This window comes from Haliotis cracherodii, unplaced genomic scaffold (assembly GCF_022045235.1).
Source record: "Haliotis cracherodii isolate W230 unplaced genomic scaffold, xgHalCrac1.p SCAF_2, whole genome shotgun sequence".
Classification (NCBI taxonomy): domain Eukaryota; kingdom Metazoa; phylum Mollusca; class Gastropoda; order Lepetellida; family Haliotidae; genus Haliotis; species Haliotis cracherodii.
Window position 1 is genome coordinate 2287070 of NW_027266275.1, and position 25261 is coordinate 2312330.

General features: G+C 41.7%; 1 protein-coding gene across 1 annotated transcript in view; it reads left to right on the plus strand.

Moving 5' to 3' along the window:
• The window catches only part of LOC139469407 (uncharacterized), a 176156-nt gene extending 151492 nt beyond the window's left edge, over window positions 1–24664 (plus strand). Inside the window, exons 61-73 of the mRNA XM_071251571.1 lie at window positions 1296–1457; window positions 6315–6476; window positions 6935–7093; window positions 7331–7501; window positions 11091–11255; window positions 11565–11726; window positions 14991–15255; window positions 16124–16220; window positions 16766–16850; window positions 17280–17441; window positions 17712–17834; window positions 24052–24148; window positions 24487–24664. Of these exons, the coding sequence (XP_071107672.1) occupies window positions 1296–1457; window positions 6315–6476; window positions 6935–7093; window positions 7331–7501; window positions 11091–11255; window positions 11565–11726; window positions 14991–15255; window positions 16124–16220; window positions 16766–16850; window positions 17280–17441; window positions 17712–17834; window positions 24052–24148; window positions 24487–24664 (1988 nt within the window). The remainder of the gene's footprint in view (window positions 1–1295; window positions 1458–6314; window positions 6477–6934; window positions 7094–7330; window positions 7502–11090; window positions 11256–11564; window positions 11727–14990; window positions 15256–16123; window positions 16221–16765; window positions 16851–17279; window positions 17442–17711; window positions 17835–24051; window positions 24149–24486) is intronic.
• The last annotated feature ends 597 nt before the right edge of the window (window positions 24665–25261 follow it).

The window sequence follows — 25261 nt, forward strand, 5'->3', positions numbered from 1 at the left end:
GATACGTCAGTGTGACAGAATCTCCTGTAGTGTCAGTAAGTAGGAGATCCCAGATACGTCAGTGTTACAGAATCTCCTGTAGTGTCAGTAAGTAGGAGATCCCAGATACGTCAGTGTTACAGAGTCTCCTGTAGTGTCAGTAAGTAGGAGATCCCAGATACGTCAGTGTTACAGAATCTCCTGTAGTGTCAGTAAGTAGGAGATCCCAGATACGTCAGTGTTACAGAATCTCCTGTAGTATCAGTAAGTAGGAGATCCCAGATACGTCAGTGTTACAGAATCTCCTGTAGTGTCAGTAAGTAGGAGATCCGAGATACGTCAGTGTTACAGAATCACATGTAGTGTCAGTAAGTAGGAGATCCCAGATACGTCAGTGTTACAGATTGTCCTGTAGTGTCAGTAAGTAGGAGATCCCAGATACGTCAGTGTTACAGAATCTCATGTACTGTCAGTAAGTAGGAGATCCCAGATACGTCAGTGTTACAGAATCTCCTGTAGTGTCAGTAAGTAGGAGATCCCAGATACGTCAGTGTTACAGAATATACTGTTCTGTCAGTAAGTAGGAGATCCCAGATACGTCAGTGTTACAGAATCTCCTGTAGTGTCAGTAAGTAGGAGATCCCAGATACGTCAGTGTTACAGAATCTCCTGTAGTGTCACTAAGTAGGAGATCCCAGATACGTCAGTGTTACAGAATCTCCTGTAGTGTCAGTAGGTAGGAGATCCCGATACCTCAGTGTTACAGAATCTCCTGTAGTGTCCATAAGTAGGAGATCCCAGATACGTCAGTGTTACAGAATCTCCTGTAGTGTCAGTAGGTAGGAGATCCCAGATACGTCAGTGTTACAGAATCACCTGTAGTGTCAGTAAGTAGGAGATCCCAGAAAATTTAGTGTTACAGAATCTCCTGTAGTATCAGTAAGTAGGAGATCCCAGATACGTCAGTGTTACAGAATCTCCTGTAGTGTCAGTAAGTAGGAGATCCCAGATACGTCAGTGTTACAGAATCTCCTGTACTGTCAGTAAGTAGAAGATCCCAGATACGTCAGTGTTACAGAATATACTGTAATGTCAGTAAGTAGGAGATCCCAGATACGTCAGTGTTACAGAATATACTGTAATGTCAGTAAGTATATGGCAATTGATACTAGATAATCCGGAGATTAAAAAAAGAAGCTGATTATGCCAACAGTCTTACAACAACAAACACATTCTGTGTACAAGAAGGATATTCTATGATGTATTGGGTACTACCCTAACGTTGATTTTGACACAACTGGACCGTCATGTTTCAGCGTTCTGTGACAGAGGCGTCGGTTATGCGGCTGCGAAGACGTGCACTGTCTGCCCCCAGGGGCTCTACAAGGACACCAGGGGCAACACTGCCTGCAAGCCGTGTCCCAAGAACTACACCACTGCAGGCACCAATGCCACAGACTCAGCAGACTGTAATATACGTATGTATGCACTACAGCAGTCTGTGATAAACGTATGTATGCACTACAGCAGGCTGTGATAAACGTATGTATGCACTACAGCAGGCTGCGATAAACGTATGTATGCACTACAGCAGTCTGTGATAAACGTATGTATGCACTACAGCAGGCTGCGATAAACGTATGTATGCACTACAGCAGGCTGTGATAAATGTATGTATGCACTACAGCAGACTGTGATAAACGTATGTATGCACTACAGCAGGCTGTGATAAACGTATGTATGCACTACAGCAGGCTGTGATAAACGTATGTTTCAAAGATGCTCCGGTGTGATTTAAATCCTGCAAGGGTCCTTTCAGGTTGCAAATTGAAAGTACTCTCAGTTCCCATGGCCCTTAGCTTTGTGGTGATTTACCGTCAGTTGCTGGCGAACTGTAGCCCGTTTTTATCATATATTGTTATGTATAGTGCTATCCTTTTTATTATTACATTCTAGTTATAGATCTTTTTCTGTGATAAATCTAGTTGTTTTACTTTCCTTCATTGGCAGCTTTTTGTATTGCCGAAATGTATTTATTATATTTAACCCTTGATAGTCACGATATGGCTAATTTTCAACTCACTCACTTACTAAGGTGCTTCGCTTAAAGATCAAAGGCACCGACTGTACTTTATCCTACGATGAATTGCACTTTTTGAGTTGGGCAAAATGGATTGACGTCATGGTGATGTTCAAATTACCTCTGTCGTGATCTAACGAATCCTTGGGTAACTTCGTCTAGCTTATGCTTGGGTAACATCGTTCTAACGAATCCTTGGGTAACATCGTTCTTTCATCACCGTCAAGTAAGATGGCGCATTCACATCAATTATCGGTAAATATACTACTCAAAAGAAGTTAAGGAACACCCGATTCTTTCATATTACTATGGTTAATATGGAAGAATCGTTTCTTCCTTAACTTCTTTTGAGTAGTATAGTTTAATAATTTAATGTTATTACCCGGGAACAAATATGACAAGATGACGTCAACCATCTCTCCGCGGGATTATCCCAAACATATTCAAACAACTGTGTCCATCCCACAGCAGTCACACAATTGTCCGAGGAATTATAGCTGTCTATGGACAGAGGCATGAGCAGTTCTTGAAGTTTCTTAACAACATGTACACCTGTTGCTCAGTGTAGGGTAAGTAGCAACATGCTGCAGTCAAACAATCCACCGCTGTTTCACTCCGCCATTCATCCCACAGCGAGGCCATATCGCGGCCGTCAATTCACGTCGGTACGGCAGTGCAACCAACTCGGCAAACGCAGCATTTCATGGCTTTCTGATGCGTAAGTCTGCCAACATTATTTGTGAAAACAAAGTTGCAATTTGCACGACAGAAAACACACTACACCAATAGCCCGTGCCACAGACATCCGGCCATGTTTACATGTGTTAGCTTAGTCCCACAATGCAACCATGGAATGTTTGATATGGAAACACATATCCTTCCTATTGCTGCATAAGATATGAGTAATCACACACTGAACGTTTAATAAAATGTGACTTAAACCATAAACTACCAATTTTAGTTGCGTTTTATAATGTTGAAAACGCCTTTTCGCCTCTTAACGTACTTGCCGTAATAGACGACTTTGCATGTCGTAAGAGGCGACTGACGGGATCGGGTTGTCAGACTCTCTGACTTGGTTGATGCATGCCATCGATCCCAATTGCTTGGATCGATGCTCATGATATCAATCACTGGATTGTCTGGTCCAGACTCGATTATCTACAGACCGCCGTCACATAACTGGAATATTGCTGAGTGCGGCTTTAAACAACACACCAACCAACAACCAATCCTACCATAAGGGTACCGGCAATTAGGTGGAACACTCCGTCACTGAGCCCTGTGAATGGATCTTCAATTTAAGGCACCGCTTATTACAGGTTTCTTTTAAAACCGATCTCTAATAAGACAAGGATTAATCTTAAATTCGGAATGTTAGAAAAGTAATGAAGTTTGCTCCACCCTATGTTTCAAAGAAATAAACGACTCGCTGTTGTTGTTTATTGTACAATGAAACACTGCAGGGAGAATAAACCACAAGCAATGTCGGACAAATCCATTTTATGAATAGCTGGGTTAAGTTTAGTGTTTTCCGCATATTCTCACAATCCTCGCATCGATTATCTGTACCTTTTCAAATCGTTCGGCCATTGCGTTTATCTGCGTACCCCAGCTACAACTTTGAGGAACAACTCACCAGACACTTCTCTCTCAAAAATAACGTCGCCAAATATATGACGTCATCAAGTTGCGAGTGCATATTCGAGTCTCCAGAAATAACGTCACGATAGGATCATGTTTTATCGTGAAATAAACCACGCTTCGTTCTTTATTGCTCTTTGCGATTTATCGCGTAGCTATCTTTTATAGTGTAATAAAGTATAGTTTTGCCCTGAACTGAACTAAGCGGCAAAAGAAAGTATAGGTTGGCAATTTGTAATTTTCCTAAAAACCGCCATAACTAATGGAAAGTGGGTATTGGGAATATGACTGCCCAGGAACAGGTACCAAACAACACCTCACCCGAACGCGCCACCTTTGACGGCGCTCGTGCGGTGACAACAAAATGGTGAAACAGGTTTACGGTCTATGGCATAAACTGCACGTGCATGTAAGCTGTATAAATACGTTCGTCTGCAGTGTATAACCACACGTGATGAAAGCACACAAAAGCCATCGGTATGGCCGATATGGGGGCAACACAGGTCCAAATTGACAGAAGGTTTGGTTGTACACCATTGACAGTAGCCAGGCATATTCACCGGTACAGGCAAATAGGGAGGACACAAGACAGGCCGAGAACCGGACGACCCCGAGTGACAACACCACAGGAAGACAGTCAGATACGGCTCATTCACCTGCTTAACAGATTCATAACGGCGACGGCGACGGCAGCAACAGCGTTGGGACATCCCAGGCAGGCGAGGCAGGTTCGATGCTGGCAAGTGTGAAATTGGCGTCGAGTGCTGTTTACTGATGAAAGTCGGTTTAGAACGAGCAGAGGGGAACGTTTGGCTCCAGCGTGTATTCGAAAGGTCCATCCATTCGGCGGGGGAGGTGTCATGGTGTGAGGCGGTATTTGTGGAGATCAGAAGACTGATTTGGTGATTATACAGGGAAACCTGAACGCTGTGCAGTACAGAGACCAAGTGTTGCAGCCAGTTGTGCTTCCATACTTACAAAACCAACAGCATGGGACATTGTTTCAACACGACAATGCCAGGCCCCATACTGCAAGACTGCGGAATTTTCTAAACCAGTAGAACGTTGACGTTTTGCCCTGGCCTTCCCACTCACCCGATATGAATCCTTTTGAACATCTGTGGGACCATCTTGCCTGACAGATTAGAGCACGCCATCAGCCTCCCGTCAACAGACAAGAATTGCAGCAGGCCCTGAGAGACGAGTGGCAACGGATTCCAGTCCACGTCATCAGAAGACTGACGTCATCGATGAGGCGGCGTATCACAGCATGCATTGAGGCAGCTGGAGGTCATACACGCTATTGCACTACAGTACCAACGTGAATCGACAGGCGCGATATGACATCTCTTTGGGATGAACATGGCGGAGGAAGTGAAACAGCGGTCGTTCTGTTTGACTGTGGTATTTTGCAACAGGTGGACATGTGGATATGACGCATTTCAAGGACTGATCATGTCTTGAGACAGACAGAATTCCTAGGGCATCAGCGCCCGCCTCCGACAATTGTGTGACTTCTGTGGCACGGACACAGTGGTTTGAATATGTTTGGGATACGCTTGTAGCATGGGAGATGGTTCACATCATCTTGATATATCTATTCCCAGGGAATAATAATCAAATTTCGACAAGTTTAAAGAAACTTTGTCAGTAATGAAAGAACCATGTTACCAAAGATAAGTTAGAGCACAGGGGGAGGTAGTTCCTAGGGCACCAACGCCCACCGCAGACAATTGTGTCACTTCTGTGCCCACCAGTACTGTATGATTAACCTTCAGAAAGTTTGCTTCCATCCTTTTGTCACTCATCCATATCCCTGTTACGTAAGACAATGATGGAAAGTATTTCTTTACGTCAGTAGTCATCAGTAGCGCCAGATGGCAAGCCAAAAGAGTTACTGTGATTTCGAGACTATGACATTTGCAAAGGCAAATCAATATTGTGAAAATGCGTCATGATCGTGGGCGGTCATGAGCACTGTAAAAGTACCGGGTAATGATTCACATCATCAGCAAGCACAAACACTGACTGAACAAACTGCAATTGGATTCGAATTCAGTATAGTTTTGCTCAAAGATGTCATCCTTTTGGTATGTACATGTAGTTTGATATCCCCACCCCCCACCTCAACCAAGTCAGCGAGCCTGACCACCCGATCCCGTTAGTCGCCTCTTACGACAACTATGGGTTGCTGACCACCTATCCTACCTGGGTGTTCACTGATGTACCTCAAGATGACTGCTGAACCCCACCACAAACATTATAGTGACAGGCAATATGAAGTCATTAGTGTCGACCAATATATCTTCATTCATCTTAATGGTCAACTCAAAGGGGTCCGTTATGGTAATATCAGCCAGTCGGGGGCCCAGTGCCTGTAGGATTGGCCGTCATTTTAAATCCCAACATGATAACGCCCGTCCACACAAAACTGTGGTATCCAGATATTTTAAGTGAGATGGTTTTAGATTGCTTTTGCAAGATTCCGTGTTTTACACCCTATTCAACTTCAATTGGTGAACGCCATGGGGTCACAATTGTTGAGAATATATATTCCTCATGTACAGGTTGCATAAGAGCTGTCGTTCAGCCAGTCCACCTTATATTCCAGTACACTGTGTGCCGGGATTCTTCGCCCACAAGACAGAGACGTGCACACCGTGTCCAAAAGGTTACTACAAGGGCAGTATTGGAACGAAGAACTGCACCAAGTGTGTTGCTGACAAGACTACACAAACAGAAGCTTCAACAAACCAGAGCGCCTGTTATCTGAGTAAGTGATATGTTACAGGGGTCATGTTCTACAGGAAGGGGTCCTCAAACACATGACTCAATAAGTGGAGGTGCCACATTTACCCCGACACAATGGATGCATTGTAAGAGTGGACACGTGAGAGCACACTATGCACCATTCAGTTTCTGTTGTTTTGTTGCACTTATGTACTTTTGTACTGAAAATATTTACCTTCCCGTAATCCTTGTCATATTTTTGGATGACCCCCCTCCTTGTACATGTTATGCATGACGACCCCTGAAAAGACAACATGCAAAAGCACTTTATGTTTTATTATAAGCTGACCTTTTCAATAAGAACCTCACCAAGTATATGCAGTACTGTTCCCTGATTCCCTCTGACCTACCTCCACCATCCTATAAATGCACTGTGATGCTACTCTCAAAAGACTTTCCTGTAAGAACATGTTAGACAAGTGGAAGTTCGTGTAATTTCAGAGGTGTGTCCTGCGGGGGAGTATCGGTCAGAGGCCAACACCTGTCAGGAGTGTGCAGTCGGGGAATACCAGCCTAACTCAGGGCGGACACAGTGTACAAAATGTGACACGGGATATACCACACTGTCCACGGGATCAAGTACACCGACAGATTGTCTGAGTATGTATCAAAACACTAGTGCTGCAAACCTTGGATAGTATTAATTGTTGTGCCAATGCTAAAGACCATAATGTAACCCTGACGACTTTTAAGCTTATAAACAACACTGCTCCCATCTGTTTATCGGACTCATAAATGCCCTCTGGTTGAAATCACTCATTTCCCATCTCGGCCAATCTGGGAACAGATATGTAAGAGTCAAGGTCATATGTCTAACCCCATGTGATGTCCTTCCAGATTCCTGTGGGGCTGGAACGTACCTCAATGTGACGTCACGCTCGTGTATCTCGTGTCCCCTGGGCACCTTCTTGCCTAACAACACAGGAACCACCCAGGAGTGTCTCAAGTGCCCCAACGGCATGACAACACGTGGCGTTGGAGCGACTCAACAAGACACCTGTGACCAAGGTAAACCCAGCTGGAAATACTTAGTGGCTCCAAGGTCATGTCGTGATACAGCTGCAGGATATAGTCACAACAGTTTAGATACAGCTGCATATTTATCCAAACAGCTCCTTATTAGCAGGATAGAGTTAGAACAGTTTCGACAGTTCAGATTATGTTTTTATTTCTTCTAAAGTCATTTAAGTGTAAGGAAACACATGCTTTCAAGGTAATTTCTGCCCTCTTTTTACCCAATTTTTGCATCATTATGAATTTTACTATGCAAGTATATGGTATTGGCATAAGGCATCGGCAACAACATACACTCTGCTATTCATTTTTTCTCTGCTGTAAGGTTTGACTTCTAGTTTTACAGTATAAGAAAAATAATCCGATCATAAGTAAATAAAAGTGACTAAACCTCTTCGTGATCGAATCTAAAAGCAAACCCTTTATCGATTCCAGCTGCATCAAGAGTATGTGTTTATGAATCATTATCAAATAAAGTGACCATACCAAAGTGAGCGTATTCTGCCCGAACGGTGACACGCGTCATAAACACATGCAAAAGTTAAGTGTTTGAAGGACCATATCGTACAAGTCAAAATAGGACATTGCATCGATGTTGGTCATTTTGCATTTGAATATAGTTTCTCAATATCCTTGTCGTGTGGGATGGTGGCAAAAACACATTTTGTTGACATCATTGAACTTGGTTCTTTTCTAAGATTGCAAAACTCCAAGTAAAGAAAGTCCTTCCTCGATTGTAATGTGAATAATGGTTCATCTTTGAGATAGGGACTGGTACTGCCCCCAAATCTTACATAGATGTTATCAATGAGGAATTCCAACATTTCACTATTGTTTTCTCAGTACGCTTCACATGACATTGTCCTGAACCTCTGAAGATACCTATTGTAGGCACAACATTGTGGCATTGTTTCTTGTACTCGATTTTTCACTTCATCTTCAATTTTGTTTAAACCGCAGTGTTTTGTACATTGTATTCTTGACCTAGTCGTCGGTTCAAGCTAAAACAAATAAAATGTTTTGACATTCAAAAATTATATTGAATATGCAAGATACTTAAGCTTTACCTGGAATGTAATAACCTTTGATAATAATAATAATTTAACCCACAGTGAATTGAAGTGCTTCTCAGGTAAAACTAACGAAGACATGTAACACCATTTCCGGCTAACCCACGTGGTTTAGACATGTTAGCATGGTTAGATATAAGATCATATAACTGTACATTATTGTTAAATTTGGCAATGTCAGGTTTATATTATGCATTTGTTGGATAGATGAACATGTTGCTCACTTAACATAATCATATTTACAAAATTCCAAATGCCTATAATGTGCCCACTTCACCGTAACCAAACACACAGGACCCATCGAACCACCGTTCCAACTTCGGAGTTGCCTCCCTTCCCGGTGACGCCTTAAAACTCAGATCGCAATTCGAAACAATCAAATCTTTCGGTTACAAATATGTAACTTTTTCTATGGTCACCATGATGTGTCACAAAAGCCCCATAAAGAAGGAAATAAAGTTGTCACATAAGTTTGTCTTGTGAGATGGTAGTGTACAAAGTTGAAAATCAGTCCTGACAGAATTGAACTGTGTTCTTTTCTGAGTTTGTGAAAAGTCATGCAAATCATATGCGTTTTTGAGAATCCACAAGGTGTAAATTCCACTTGTTTCAAATACTATCTGTGAATATAAAGTTCTTCCTTGATTCTATATATGATTATGGTTAATCTTTTAGACAGTGATTTGGTGATACATTTGCTGGACCCAGCAATATATCTCTCTTTGAACGGATTTTGATGTTCGTTGATATTTGGATGCTTTTTGGAGAGGAAAACCTTTTTTTCATTGAAGTACATTTAAGTACCTGAAGGTGGAACAAAGAATCAGAGAAGATGATAGTTTACATTAATTATGTTTCTGAATATATTCGCGACGGGGTCAGCCTAGTGGGAAACGTGGTCGCTCGTAACCCCAAGACGTGGGTTCGACTCCCCACATGGTTACAATGTGTGAAGCTCACGTCTTTCCCCAGTTTTGATATTGCTGGAATATTGCTAAAAGTAGCAGAATATGATACTCACTCATTTAATCTGAATGTTCCGTAAATATGAATCTGTTGTCTGGTATTAATGACAGCCACACTTTGTCCTCATCTTCAGATCCGTTTATAAGTAAAACAGTGAGTCACATTTAGTTTAGATTGTACTTATAATCCTGCTGATGCGAATATTAAGGTCATGGTTTAGTTCCTTTGTATAGTAAGGACTACAAACTACTGGTCTTACAAACTGCCTACGGAGGAGCTTGTATGGAGACTTCATAACTTAATGGATATAAATAGCGGATGTGTATGATCAAACGTATCCTTGGTAACATTGTTCTTTTATTGGCAAACACGATGGCGCAGCCACATCATTTATCGGTGAAATAGTTTTTCTAAACGTTTCCAATATTTGAATGTTATTGTCAACCATCTGTCATGCCGCGAGGTCTTCCCAAACATATTCAACCACTGTGACCGTGCCACAGCAGTCACACAATTGGTGCCCTAGGAATTATGTATGTCTGTCTGGACAAATAAATGACCAATATGTGAACAGTTTCATAACCACATGTACGCTTGCTGCTCAGCGTACGGCATTTAACAATATACAACAGTCAAACACAATGGCTGCTGTTACTCCTCCTCCGCCGCCATGTTCGTCCCACGGCGACGCCATATCACACCACAGGCTCAGTAAGCACACTATTTCAAGACTTGCAGTTGATGCAATCTCCTGGCATTAGTGTTTAAAACAGTGTTGCAACTTGAACAACAGAAAACACCTCAACTCACAATAACCAGCGACATCAAACCGGCTATGTTTGTCTGCATTACCCACAATGCACTTGATTAAATGAAAACAAAATAATATAAAATGGATATGGATAACCACATATTGAACGGATAATGAAATATGACCTATATGAATAATAAAATATCCATTTTAGTGGCGTTGTATTATGTTTAAAACTTAAATATTTCTTTTAACATAAGAGTACTGCCACTTAGATGGAAGAGTCCGTTAGCCCTGTTCATGCATTTTCAATTCAAGGCACAGCTTATTAAATGTTTCATTTTAAAACCATCTGAACACAACGTTATTCCTAAATTTGATATCTTTTCTCCACCCCAAGTATAGTGTAATTTAGTATAGTTTTCCCTGAACTATTGTGTCCTCGTGCTCCAACTATAATAGTTCATGGTATTACAGCAACACCAGAGAATAATAGTTCTTGATTATTCGCCGAAACACATTCCTTTGGGCTTATAAGGCAAAAGCAATGACAATTTTATGAATTGATTAATGAAAGCCAATGGTGACACCAGGTGTTCGCGAAAAGGATAACAATGTGAACCTGCCCTACGTGCAGCACAAGCCTCTCACACAATTTGCATAAATAAGGAAGTGTTTGTTGTTGCCTGATTCAGCACAGCAGTACTGCCGTGAGATGGGCAAGAACGAAACAAACTATAGCATGCATGTATCAACTTTACAGTGGGCATAATGAGAGTGGTCGGTTCTGTTTCAGTGGACTGTCAGCCAGGCAACTACAGAAAAGAGGGCAAGGGTTGTCAGGCGTGCGGCAAGGGGTCCTACCAACCGATCGGAGGACAGACATCTTGTATCAAGTGTGATGACGGCAAAACCACATTACTCTCTGTCACAAACGCCACGACCATAGCCCAGTGTATCGGTATGTTTGAGGATACGTCTGTGTACGCATGTATCCATGTTACAGCTGAGAGTTCTTGTGATGAGACAGTTAACTTTGCTGTTCTCTCAAGTACACTATGAAACTGTTTAAGTGGCTTATAACTGTTACGCACGTTCTTCACTCCTCTAAATGTCAGGAAAACAACCTCCTGCAACAATATCGTGATGCAATTTACGTGGTGATGTATCAAACACTATACAATTGAAGGTCTTTGTGTTTTACAAGATTTACAACATAAATCTAAATATGAGATGAGCAGCTTGTGTTATTACAATTGGTTGTCCACAGGTGACTGCCCTGAGGGTTGGGAGTACAATCTACGAACTAAATCATGTGATCCGTGCCCCATCGGTCAAATTCGGGAACCCAGCGTCAGCGACTTTTGCTACTTCTGCCCCTCTGGTCAGACTACGGCAACGACAGGATCAAATACATGCCTAGACTTCCCAGGTGAGTGAGTGTTGTATGCAGGTGTGTAGGTGACGTTCGAGGTGAGTAAATGCTGCATGCAGGTGTGTAGGTGACGTTCCAAGTGAGTCAGTGCTACATGCAGGCGTGTAAGTGACGTCCCAGATGAGTGAGTGTTTCAGGTGTATAGGTGACGTTCCAGGTGAGTGAGTGCTGCATACAGGTATGTAGGTGACGTTCCACGTGAATAAATGTTGGATGCACATGTGTAAGTGACGTTCCAGGTGAGTGAATACTGTATTCAGGTGTGTAGGTGACGTTCCAGGTGATTGAGCGTTGTATGCAGGTGTGTAAGTGACGTTCCAGGTGAGTGAGTGCTGCATACAGGTATATAGGTGACGTTCCATGTGAGTGAGTGCTGTATGCTGGTTTGTGGGTGACATTCCAGGTGAGTGAATGCTGCATGTGGGTGTGTTGGTGACGTTCCAGGTGACTGAGTGTTGTATGCAGGTGTGTAGGTGACTTTCCAGGTGATTGCTGTATGCAGGTGTGTAGGTGACGTTCGAGGTGAGTAAATGCTGCGTGCAGGTGTGTAGCTGACGTTCCAGGTGAGCGAGTGTTCTTTTCAGGTGTATAGGTGACGTCCCAGGTGAGTGAGTGCTGCATACAGGTATATAGGTGACGTTCCATGTGAGTGAGTGCTATATGCTGGTTTGTGGGTGACTTTCCAGGTGATTGCTGTATGCAGGTGTGTAGGTGACGTTCCAGGTGACTGAGTGTTGTATACAGGTGTGTAAAATACGTTCCAGGTGAGTGAGTGTTGTATGCAGGTGTGTAGGTGACGTCCCAGGTGAGTGCTGCATGCAGGTGTGTAGGTGACGTCCCAGGTAAGTGAGTGTTGTATGCAGGTGTGTAGGTGACGTTCCAGGTGAGTGAGTGGTGCATGCAGGTGTGTAAGTGACGTCCCAGGTGAGTGAGTGTTGTAAGCAGGTGTGTAGGTGAGATTCCAGGTGAGTACTGTATGCAGGTGTGTAAGTGACGTTCCCGTTGAGTGAGTGTTGTATGCAGGTGTGTAGGTGACGTTCCCGTTGAGTGAGTGTTGTATGCACGTGTGTAGGTGACGTTCCAGGTGATTGCTGTATGCAGGTGTGTAGAGGACGTTCCACGTGAGTAAATGCTGGATGCATGTGTGCAAGTGACGTTACGGGTGAGTGAGTGATGTATGCAGGTGTGTAGGTGATTTCTCAGGTGAGTGACTGTTGTATGTAGATGTGTTAGTGACGTTCCAGGTGAGTGAATACTGTATTCAAATGTGTAGGCGACGTTCCAGGTGAGTGAGTGTTGTATGCAGGTGTGTAAGTGACGTTCCATGTGAGCGAGTGCTGTATGCTGGTTTGTAGGTGACTTTCCAGGTGATCGCTGCATGCAGGTGTGTAGGTGACGTCCCAGGTGAGTCAGTGCTACTAGCAGGTGTGTAGGTGAAGTCCCAGGTGAGTGAGTGTTAGGTGTGTAGGTTAGATTCCAGGTGAGTACTGTATGTGGGTGTGTAAGTGACGTTCCATGTGAGTGAGTGTTGTATGCTGGTTTGTAGGTGACTTTCCAGGTGATTGCTGCATGCAGGTGTGTAAGTGACGTCCTAGGTGAGTGAATACTGTATTCAAGTGTGTAAGTGACGTCCCAGGTGAGTGAGTGCTGCATGCAGGTGTGTAGGTAATCGATGGCGTAGAAGCATACAGACCTTGTGATGTAAAGCATGTAGCAGACTACACTCCTCAGTTTCAGTTGACAGCAGCCTACACTGTTAATGTAGGCACTGTATCCCACTGTAAATGGTTCTTGTAGACTCAGCAGCCTATACTGTTGAAGTAGCCACTGTGTCCCACTGTTGTTGGTTCCAGTAGACACAGGAGCCTACGTTGTTGAAGTAGGCACTGTATCCGACTGTTGATGGTTCCAGTAGACTCAGCAGCCGACATTGTTGAAGTAGGCACTGTATCCTACTGTTGATGGTTCCGGTAGACTCAGCTGCCTACGTTGTTGAAGTAGGCACTGTATCCGACTGTTGATGGTTCCAGTAGACTCAGCAGCCGACATTGTTGAAGTAGGCACTGTATCCGACTGTTGATGGTTCCCGTACACTCAGCAGCCTACGTTGTTGAAGTAGGCACTGTATCCGACTGTTGTTGGTTCCAGTAGACACAGGAGCCTACGTTGTTGAAGTAGGCACTGTATCCGACTGTTGATGGTTCCGGTAGACTCAGCAGCCTACGTTGTTGAAGTAGGCACTGTATCCGACTGTTGATGGTTCCAGTAGACTCAGCAGCCGACATTGTTGAAGTAGGCACTGTATCCTACTGTTGATGGTTCTAGTAGACTCAGCAGCCGACATTGTTGAAGTAGGCACTGCATCCTACTGTTAATGGTTCCAGTAGACTCAGCAGCCGACATTGTTGAAGTAGGCACTGTATCCGACTGTTGTTGGTTCCAGTAGACACAGGAGCCTACGTTGTTGAAGTAGGCACTGTATCCGACTGTTGATGGTTCCGGTAGACTCAGCAGCCTACGTTGTTGAAGTAGGCACTGTATCCGACTGTTGATGGTTCCAGTAGCCTCAGCAGCCGACATTGTTGAAGTAGGCACTGTATCCTACTGTTGATGGTTCTAGTAGACTCAGCAGCCGACATTGTTGAAGTAGGCACTGCATCCTACTGTTAATGGTTCCAGTAGACTCAGCAGCCGACATTGTTGAAGTAGGCACTGTATCCGACTGTTGTTGGTTCCAGTAGACACAGGAGCCTACGTTGTTGAAGTAGGCACTGTATCCGACTGTTGATGGTTCCGGTAGACTCAGCAGCCTACGTTGTTGAAGTAGGCACTGTATCCGACTGTTGATGGTTCCAGTAGCCTCAGCAGCCGACATTGTTGAAGTAGGCACTGCATCCTACTGTTAATGGTTCCAGTAGACTCAGCAGCCGACATTGTTGAAGTAGGCACTGTATCCTACTGTTGATGGTTCCAGGAGATTATGTATTCTACATTGTTAAAGTAGGCACTGTATCCTACTGTTAATGGTTCCAGTAGACTCAGCAGCCGACATTGTTGAAGTAGGCACTGCATCCTACTGTTAATGGTTCCAGTAGACTCAGCAGCCGACATTGTTGAAGTAGGCACTGTATCCGACTGTTGTTGGTTCTAGTAGACACAATATCCTTCATCTTTGAAATAGTTGTACACTACTTGATCCACCTGTGTTACATAATGGCGCTGTATTGTGTCTCCTCAGAGGTTTGCCTTGTTTTGCTTCAGGTACTACCCCCGCGCCAGCGCAGGTGACAGTGAAGTTGGAGATGAAATTCCAAGTCGCAGACTGTGTCAACACGGACTTAATACATGGCACGATCCTACACCAGATAAATGTCTCAATTCTCAACTGGGCCAACGAGTTTCCGGACCTCTGCCAGGACAGTTGTGCCAATATTGTTCGCAGGATCCTCGTTCCGTGTGGGCAGACCCGCAGTAAGAGAGAAACAGGAAGAACAGTCACTGCTCTCGTTACAGCGTCAAATCTACCGTAAGTGCCTACTCCTTGCATCCTAATATTGAGTGTACAATAACAAATATTGTCCGTAACTTGGAAACGATAACCAGTAACATTCTTTTGTTATCATGTTGTTGCGAGGTGAACCGTATTATGAAATAAGTAAATGATAATACTGTAATCATTGGATAATTATCCAGTTAAATTCAAACACACAGTGTTTCAATTCACAGCAGTCAACATAATGGGGCAGATAACACGCTCTACAATAATATGCAGTCACATATTTCCAGGATTTTACACTGTCAAATGTCTTGAAAGAGCTCCATGCTTCATTCTTGAATCCGGAATAGTGTTTGAAGCTGGCGGGAATTTCGTGTTTTCAGATGGGTATCCTAGTTGCACTGGGTATATATATACGAATGTATGTATATGTATATACGGTTATAACGAACTCAACCGTAGTTCGTTATAAGCATATATACAACATAACTACAGTAAATAGTCGGGACCAAAACAGTAAGTTTGTTATATCCGTAAGTTCGTTATAAGCTTGTTTGTTATAACCGTAGTTTACTGTGTACATATGTATATAGTGAGTGAGTGAGCGAGTTGGGTTTAACCCCGCTTTTAACAGGTTTCCAGTTACATCACGGAGTGTCAGTTTAATGTGGGAGGAAAGACCGAAGTGGTGCAGGTTTATATTATTTGCCAACATAGGACACAGAAGTCTCGTTTTTATAGAGGTACAGGCAAGGTAGCCTTCTAGAAACTGTACGATCCCGAAACTTCTCGAACGATCAAGTATGTTTTTTTTGTGAAGAAACTCCAATGGAGGTAACTTTACAATAACAACATAACAGTGTTGATATCTTGTTGATAACCACTATTCAATTGGCAGAGAGAAACTTCCCAATAAGAAGGGCACTCTGAGTAGAAGTCCACAATCTGTGATGGTACAGGCTCTATCTGATAATGCTACTCTTGCCCCAGCACTGGTGAGTACATCTAAAGACGCCGTTCTTAAAGTCGATCTGGAAACATTGTTCCAGTTATAGATCAAGACACTGTACTAGTAGTATATCTAGACACACTGTTCATGTAACATATCTGTACCACTGTTCCAGTAGTAGATTTGGACGTGCTGTTCTGGTAGTAGATCAAGACCACTGTTCCACTTGTATATCTTGACACATTGTTCTGGTAGTAGATCTGAACCACTGTTCCAGTAGTACATCTAGACACACACTGTTCTGGTAGTAGATCTGAACCACTGTTCCAGTAGTACATCTAGACACACACTGTTCTGGTAGTAGATCTGAACCACTGTTCCAGTAGTATATCTAGACACACTGTTCTGGTAGTAGATCTGAACCACTGTTCCAGTAGTAGATCTAGACACATTGTTCCAGTAGTAGAATTGGACACACTGTTCCGGTAGTAGATATCGACACACTGTTCTGGTAGTAGATTTGGACCACTGTTCCAGTAGTATATATGGACACATTGTTCTGGTAGTTGATCTAAACATGTTGAGTTGTAGACTGCTGCCGGAATCACATTCGAATCACTCACTGCACCAACAATATCATGTGGGTCTGGCCTTGTGAAGAATTTAGGGAAATGTGGTGAGTCATCATCTACTATATCTATTGACTGATAATTGTGACAGTGATCGACGTATTCTTCCGTTTGTGTATCAGGCCTGTAGATGAACTGGGAAAAGAGCATGTTCTACCTCTGAACTTAACCTTTAGGTGTAGCCTTTCGCATGACTGTGATTTAGTCGTAGCTGTGACTAATTGACTATTCAGAAAAGAACGAGACACTCTAGGTGTTCCTCGCACAGAATCATGAAAGTCATGACCATCCATTTGTAGTAAAACATCAAGGCAAGATACATTTCTCATTAATGGATAACAACGCATGAGCATGTTGCTGAAGCCGACTTTACGTATATGAAATAAGTACCTTGATAAAAGCGACTTGTCATCCATGATCACCAGTACGTGTCCAGTCTTAATGTATGTCAGTCGTATCCTCTTTGGTTACTACAGAGCCCTGCCCAGCCGGCACAAGACACAACACGTCGACAGAAGCCTGCCAGGACTGTGACATCGGTCAGTACCAGGACCAGACAGGGAAGACATCTTGTAAAGTCTGCCTTGGTATGCGTTCAACCATCGTGACCAAGAGCACCAACGTTTCAGATTGTGTTTGTGAGTACATCTGTGATTCCATGCCAAAAAAAATAATCATATGTGCTATTAATGAATTGACATTGTGTCAGTATTGAAAATGTCTGAATATGGACTATGTTAAATCATGCAAAACCGATTTTATATCATTTGTTTGACGATGGACACAAACTGGGCTAAAATCCTCACTTATGGTGTTCATGGCGGAACCAAAGTGGCGATTATGACCTGTCTCCCTATGGACACACTGCCCATGTAAGTAGCTGATATGTTAACCTCTTGTCTTTGCAGCCAAGTGTCAACTAGAAACGGGTTATTGTAAAAACAGCGGAACCTGTAGGGACAGTACAGATGGAACAGTGAGCTGCGCCTGCAGTGAATACTACACTGGTGATACCTGCTCTGTCCGGCGATGTGAGTAACTGTTGAACACACCACACATAGAACACACCACACATAGAACACACCGCACATAGAACATACTACACTGGTGATACCTGCACTGTCAGGCGATATGAGTAACTGTTGAACACACCACACATAGAACACACCACACATAGAACACACCGCACATAGAACACACTACACTGGTGATACCTGCTCTGTCAGGCGATATGAGTAACTGTTGAACACACCACACATAGAACACACCACACATAGAACACACCGCACACAGAACACACTACACTGGTGATACCTGCTCTGTCAGGCGATATGAGTAACTGTTGAACACACCACACATAGAACACACCACACATAGAACACACCGCACATAGAACATACTACACCAGTGACACCTGCACTGTCCGGCGATGTGAGTAACTGTTGATCACACCACACATAGAACATACTACACCGGTGACACCTGCATTGTCTGGCGATGTGAGTAACTGTTGATCACACCACACATAGAACATACTAAACCGGTGACACCTGCACTGTCTGGCGATGTGAGTAACTGTTGAACACACCACACATAGAACATACTACACCAGTGACACCTGCACTGTCCGGCGATGTGAGTAACTGTTGAACACACCAAACATAGAACATACTACAATGGTGACACCTGCACTGTCTGGCGATGTGAGTAACTGTTGAACACACCACACATAGAACATACTACACCAGTGACACCTGCACTGTCTGGCGATGTGAGTAACTGTGTGAGTGAAATGTTTCTCTCAGTTATAATTATAACCTGGATCCCCCCAAGGCTTGTAAAGCTCTCTTTCCGGCTGCACAAAATTGCTACAATGTTGACGTTCATGTCTTTTATCCAATTTAAGCCTTAGATCCTTTTATACAGTGAGGACATTTTCTGGTGCATCCCCAAGCAAACGTGTAGAGCCTGTGGAGCCGCAACACTCAAATTCAGAGATATATCAGGGAATTCACTGACCAAGTGCACCACAGAATCAAGCATGAAATGCACCATAATCCAAACAATCAGCTGGTATATGAACAAATTTGCGGTTAATTTTCTATTTCTACAAATATAGATTGACATCTGCATGCAGGTAACCATGTCCTAGGCATTCCTTACAGTGACACACGCTTTTTAAAAGAAGTCAGCAGTGTTTCACTGAGAAGTAGCTGGCTTTGATCTTACTTTGCTCTGTCGAGTGTAATGAGAGGAGAGGTGATCATGTGAACCTAATGCTGGTGATGCTTTCATTGTCCAAAGGTTGAGCAACCACAAGAAACCAGAAATGCTTGGAAAAAATTCTTTTGAAATATATCAGAAGGTTTTATTCGACCTGGCGTTGAAAGAATGGATGACTCAATTAGAACTTAAACATGAGCTTCTTTGGTGCAGCCACAGCATTTGATGCACAAAAAACATGTACTTAAATAGGCCTGTACATGTCGCTGAGTAAAACGGGACCTAAGACTCGCCAAGTGGTAGGTTATACTAATAAAGCTGTGGTTGCTACCGATAAACAAACACTAGGCATTCAGTAAGTTTAGTTTTGCTAATTTGCTTGTCACGCTCTTCTAGCTTGGCTACATTATTGATGAGTGATCCCCTCATTGTTTGCATTGCATTGTCAAGGCCTCGTAATTATCTATACCTGTACTCCAAGGGTGGCACCTATAAAATCATCATAGGTGGTCAAGATGTCCTCAAGACCAAATTATCTTTATCTATGGCAGCTGCTGTTACACCAAGTTACCTCCGCACTATTTGAAGAACCTTAGTGGTCTTTGCAGAAAGTTTTGCTTGTGGGTTGTCATAGTCTACAAGACCTGATACCACCATGGCGCCTAGCTATCGTAGACAATGCTAGGGGTTTCCAAGTATGAAAATGTATAAGTTCAATATCTGGAGAGCCACACAGTTGCAGTATTCCTTTATTATCTAGTGTAAACTTGGAATAGTCAGGAACAATAGGAGTAGCATATTTTTACCATCTTTTAAACTGTTGTAATAATCATTAACAGTTGATTGTAAAAGTTCCTCATGAACATTTATTCCTTGTCCCATAAAGTTGGTTTCATCAGTCTCTCCTTCAGCTGTTGTAGTAGTATCTGTTAGGTTATCTAGATTAATATAATCCATTTTTATAGTGGACATAAGGAAAGGTCATTTCAGTATAAGAATGTCTTTACAATGTGGACACAAGTAAATCACCAACGTAGACTTTGGGATCCGTAGACTCCCTGTCCCTTGCAGATGTGTCACTGTCCGAATTCCTTACCTCAAAGAATGCTCTATGGCTCGACTTGCGAAACACAGATGATGACCGACAACACTACAAGGGGCGGAGAATAGAGAATGTCAGGATGTCACCGTAGGCTGAAGTAAACATAATTTTGTATGTCATTATAGATGCTTTACTTAATCTACAAACTGAAGATTCATTCAAGCAATCTATTATCAATCTTCCACCTAGAGATCCTCACTGCACTATCTTCTGTGGGCAAATGGTGTATAATAAAACAGTTTTTATTCTCGATATTTTACAAGGTCATTATTACAATTTTTCTCCCATATTATTCTTTGCTCAACTATAAACATAAATAAAACATGCCTATCAAGCTAATGGGTAATAAAGGATCCTGAGATGTTCAAAGTTAATCCACGTGAACGTTTACAAGACTTTACGAGCTACTGTTACAGCAGCCGAATGGTTTATTATGACTGGCAAATCTAATGGTATAGGAAAAACACCACTTCTACTGAACACAGTTCAAAAATTGAATGTGGTTCAATTAGAGGTAAATCCCCATGTAATACTTTGGCGGAAAAATACTACTGCAGTCACAGATGGTTAAATGTGGGTAAACACAGTGTATGATTCAGCTAAATCACCAGCACCTATGGTAGAATTTAATGGTCATGATATGGGTATGATTATCCTAGATGTAGATCTAACTATAGCAACAAAAGATGTTCTAATCAAGGAAAGGCTTATCCGAGAAGACATAATGAAATAATTAAACATTTTAATGTTTATGCTATAATAATGGCATCGGTTGTAATGATAGTTAGTGGAGCTATTGGCAATGCCCTAGCTTTTTCAGGGAGTGTTTTTGTATTCTCTACTATAAGAATCGAACATGAGAGAAATTGAAGAGAAATATGAAAGGCATGATAAAGCTTTAGAACAACTTGAAACCACTCAGTCTCAATGGACTAAGAAAACACACAGGCTTGATTTCATAAATGAAGAGCTTATTCATTCAATTCAAACTGTTAGTGTTGTGAAAACTGACATGCTTTAGTACCATCTTATTTATGGATAGCCACTCAATTGCTCCCAAGCTAAAACTATCTCAATTCTATACACCATCAGAGGGTCAGAAAGGCCACGCAATAACGTTCATTGCAGGAGGCTTGACACACAAATTACGCATGTCCTGGGAGTGTATATTTAGCATGATGACAAAGGGGACAATCCGGTTAATTTCTTACTGATGGGAAAATCCACAACTTGCAACAATACTTGTACAGGTGAATATAGTGGAATTCATGTGATATCGATGAAAAAAGGTTACATTAACCATATATGTTCTGTTTGCGGAACTGGGGTCAAAGGTCATAATTGTTTATGTAAAGCACACGGGGATGATACAATACAAAATCAGATTATTTATCAAAGGAAGGACTACCTCAATGAGAGAAATAGACTGGGTAGGATTAGAATTTAGACTAAAATGTTTTTGATGAGTCATTTTTTTTTTTGACACATTGAGAAAGTTGTTTAGAGATTGACTTTGCATATGGTTATACAGCATAATAACTATTGTCAGAGAGCTGTTATCTTTGGCAAAACATTGTGGTCAGAGAGGTTATTTTCAAATGAGAAGCTGAAATGAGTATTTACTGGACTTGAAACCCCCGACTGTCAGAGAACTCAAAGCTCAAGCAAGAAACCATTGGCTGAATGGTCATTCTCAAATGTGGAAAGCTATATTGATTGTTAATAAAAATGCTGAATCAGTCGAGCAAACTTAATGAGGAGTCAAATGATTTATATAGTATAAAATACCAGCTAACATTTAAAATGCCATTAATTAAATATACACCAGATGACAGTGTTGAATATACCGAACCTTATTTCAGGGGCAACCAAAAACTTATAACCAAAACAATTTCTTTCAGTTCATCATTAGATACATCACTTCGGCAGATTAAAAAAAACTTTAGAGTGCTGGACTTATAGAGGTTCAGGTTGGGTTGTGGATAGGATTTATACTTTATATTAGTATATAGCACATTATATGCATTTGAAAGGTGGGTGTTTTATAGATTTACCCTCATATTATAAGAAAAACAAGCCAAAATTAAAGTTAAAATAATGATGATGCCCTCTGTTTAAGATGGGCAAGAAGATCAGCCTTATGTCCTGCTGAATCGGCCTACGAGCTATCCCAGAAATGATGGACTGGAAGTATCTAAACCTAGACCATGCCCCATGAGAGTAGAGACAGGTCTTGCCTACCAGGAACTGTGAAAAATTATCACAATGCCGTTTCACATCTAGTGGAAATGTTATATGTAAAATTGAACAAATACTTTATACAGAACTCATTATTTTTATCAACTACATATTTTAAAGTAAACGAATGCTGAATGTACAGATGCATAGTGCTTAAACGCCCATAATGATGATAAACCCTTGGCCAGCTGCTGGTTAAGTAGAAAGTCACCATTTATGGTACACAAAAAGGACGTTAATTGTGCTCGTTACACACATTGATTGTTAGTTTAGATATTCACACTGTCAAGTTCTAAAGGTCGCTTCACAGACTTAGCATTGTATGTAATGTTATTTTTGTAGGAGTAACAGAAATAGCAACACTTTTAGATTGACCACATACTGGCGAAGCCGGTAAAGCTGCTAAGCGTCACAAGTCAGCCAACAGCCATTGAAAACATTTGTCACGCATCTCTGCACCATTGTGCCGGTAGCTTAAGGTCACGCCCTCCAAATAGTTTTGAAATCCAATTAAGGAACGTGTGCATTCTGCACTTTCATTTTGACATTTAAATAGGTCGCCGAATATCATTATGTTTTTTCTCTCTGACTTAATATATCTAGGACAAATGCTATTCGGAACGAAATCACAATAATGTTTTCACTTAACTTGCTCTTTAATGGCCAATATCATGCACTATTATGATTATGCCACTGACCAATGGCCTTGACCAGACAATACACCATGCTGCTATCCCCTAGAATGATTTAAAAAATATTCGTAAAAGGTTTGATATGCCTTGCTTTGTATTGTGTGAGTCGACCTTACCCTCGGTTTTGCTCGTCGTGGTAAAGAAAACCAAAGGGAATTAACTTCATTTCCCTTGCGGAGATTCACAGATGAAGATGGTTCCGAGTTCATTGAAATGACAAACTCAAGGGTCACTAAAATAACAGGGGGATCTCAAAGATTCATATGGGCCAACAAACGTATTTATGCAACATAGGACTAATTAAGCTGCATGTCTTAATTCTCGCACTTGTTTGACGTCTCTGTCCACCACCTCAGTTTCAGGCGAGTTCACACTATCTTAAATAGGGGCCAAACAGCACGGATTTTGATTATTTGTATCATATAGATACGCATAACTACAAATTACAAGTGAAATGAGGAACTGTGGTATTGAATCTGTGGTATTCCTGTTGTTTGTTGGTTTTTTGTATGAGAATTGGGAGTGACCACCCCTTTCGTAAAATGAACAATTGTTATTGGAGTACCTCGGAATCAGTGATCAGTTTCGTGGCACCAAATAGCATTCATCTTGTTGAAGGGAAGAACGAGGAGACGTATTGCTAATAACAGCCTTGTTGCGTCATGCGCTCAGTCAATTAATTCCTCATAAATATCGATTTTCATTAACGGTCATGTCACAATTTCGATAAATATTTCGTTTTGTAAGATTACGGCATCGTATTCAAATGAAATCTCCATACATCCATTCAGCAAAACATCACACAAATCTTACAAAACAAAAAATCTATCTCCTTAGTGAACACTCTGATATATCATGAAACTATAGTATCTGTGCTATTGAACGAGTGAACACTCTGATATATCATGAAACTATAGTATCTGAGCTATTGAACGAGTGAACACTCTGATATATCATGAAACTATAGTATCTGTGCAAGTTTCTGTCCTTCAGCTCTTGAGTCAAACCTGTCTTGGGTCATCGTCGGCGTCTGCATCGGCCTCTTTGTTCTGCTTGTCACCATCCTGGGCGGGTGCTGTCTTTGGCACAAGTAGGTTTTCATGGCGCCATAACGTTGTAGTTGTAATGGTAGATTAAGCAATTAAATATTTTATGTAATTATACTGAGGCTTACAATCTTTGTCTTCAAATCAACCATAATTTTCATAGGAAAGACATATCAGCATTAAATATAATACAAGGCTTCGACAAGAATTCAAACAGAATGCATAAGAGCACAGTTAAAAAAAAGTATTTAAGATAATGTATGGGAGAAATGAAGGCTCGTTTACAATAGATGAGTTGTATATCAGTGATAATATCACAAACGTCTCTCATTGTTCTCGGTGTTGTTCAAAGATGTATGAGTGTTCTTTTTCTTAACCCCAGGCATTCTAGAGGCAGCGCCAGGAATGACAAACACATGATTGTTGACGAATCACCATCTCACCGTGACTATATGAGGTCGCCATTTGCAGCACACCAGGGATACATACAGTACCCCAACCCAGAGTATAATGAAGCCTACGATTTCTACAGTGCAGACAGAAGATATTCGGACCAATAGAATGGTGTACTTAGATAAGTCTATTGATGGCATTCATTTTTTTCCTTGCATTTAAATTAAACATATGTATCCATTTCATTGATTCGTCAATTGAAAACGAAACAAAAATATGCAGGCAGCCCTCATGATGTTGGGGTGCTTAGGGTTTTTGGCAGAAATAGAGTATCTCCGTCGCCCGCACATAGGGCTACAAGATACAAGAACATATACAGGATACTATATGTACTAAATCTTCTTGTTGTCTTTTGGAATTTAAAATGTATCATTCACCATTTGTCATGGGTCAAGGTCACCCGAGCATCAATCTCTGGAAAAAAGGTCATTGGAAAACTCTTCAGAGACCTCCAATATGGTCATGATTCCTCCTCTGAGGTGTTTCAAAAGGATTATGTGCCATTTGTATGAACCAAGCCTTTCCAGCCGCAGTTCGTAAGTCTTGCGGATGTAATGAAGATATTATTTAAATACGTACGCATGAAAATAAATGACATACTTATTTCGACAATAGTGTCATTGTTACATTTTATTCCACCAAGGAATAATCTATTTGGTTTGCATATTGTGGCATCCATGGAAATGTTCATAAAATACATGTGA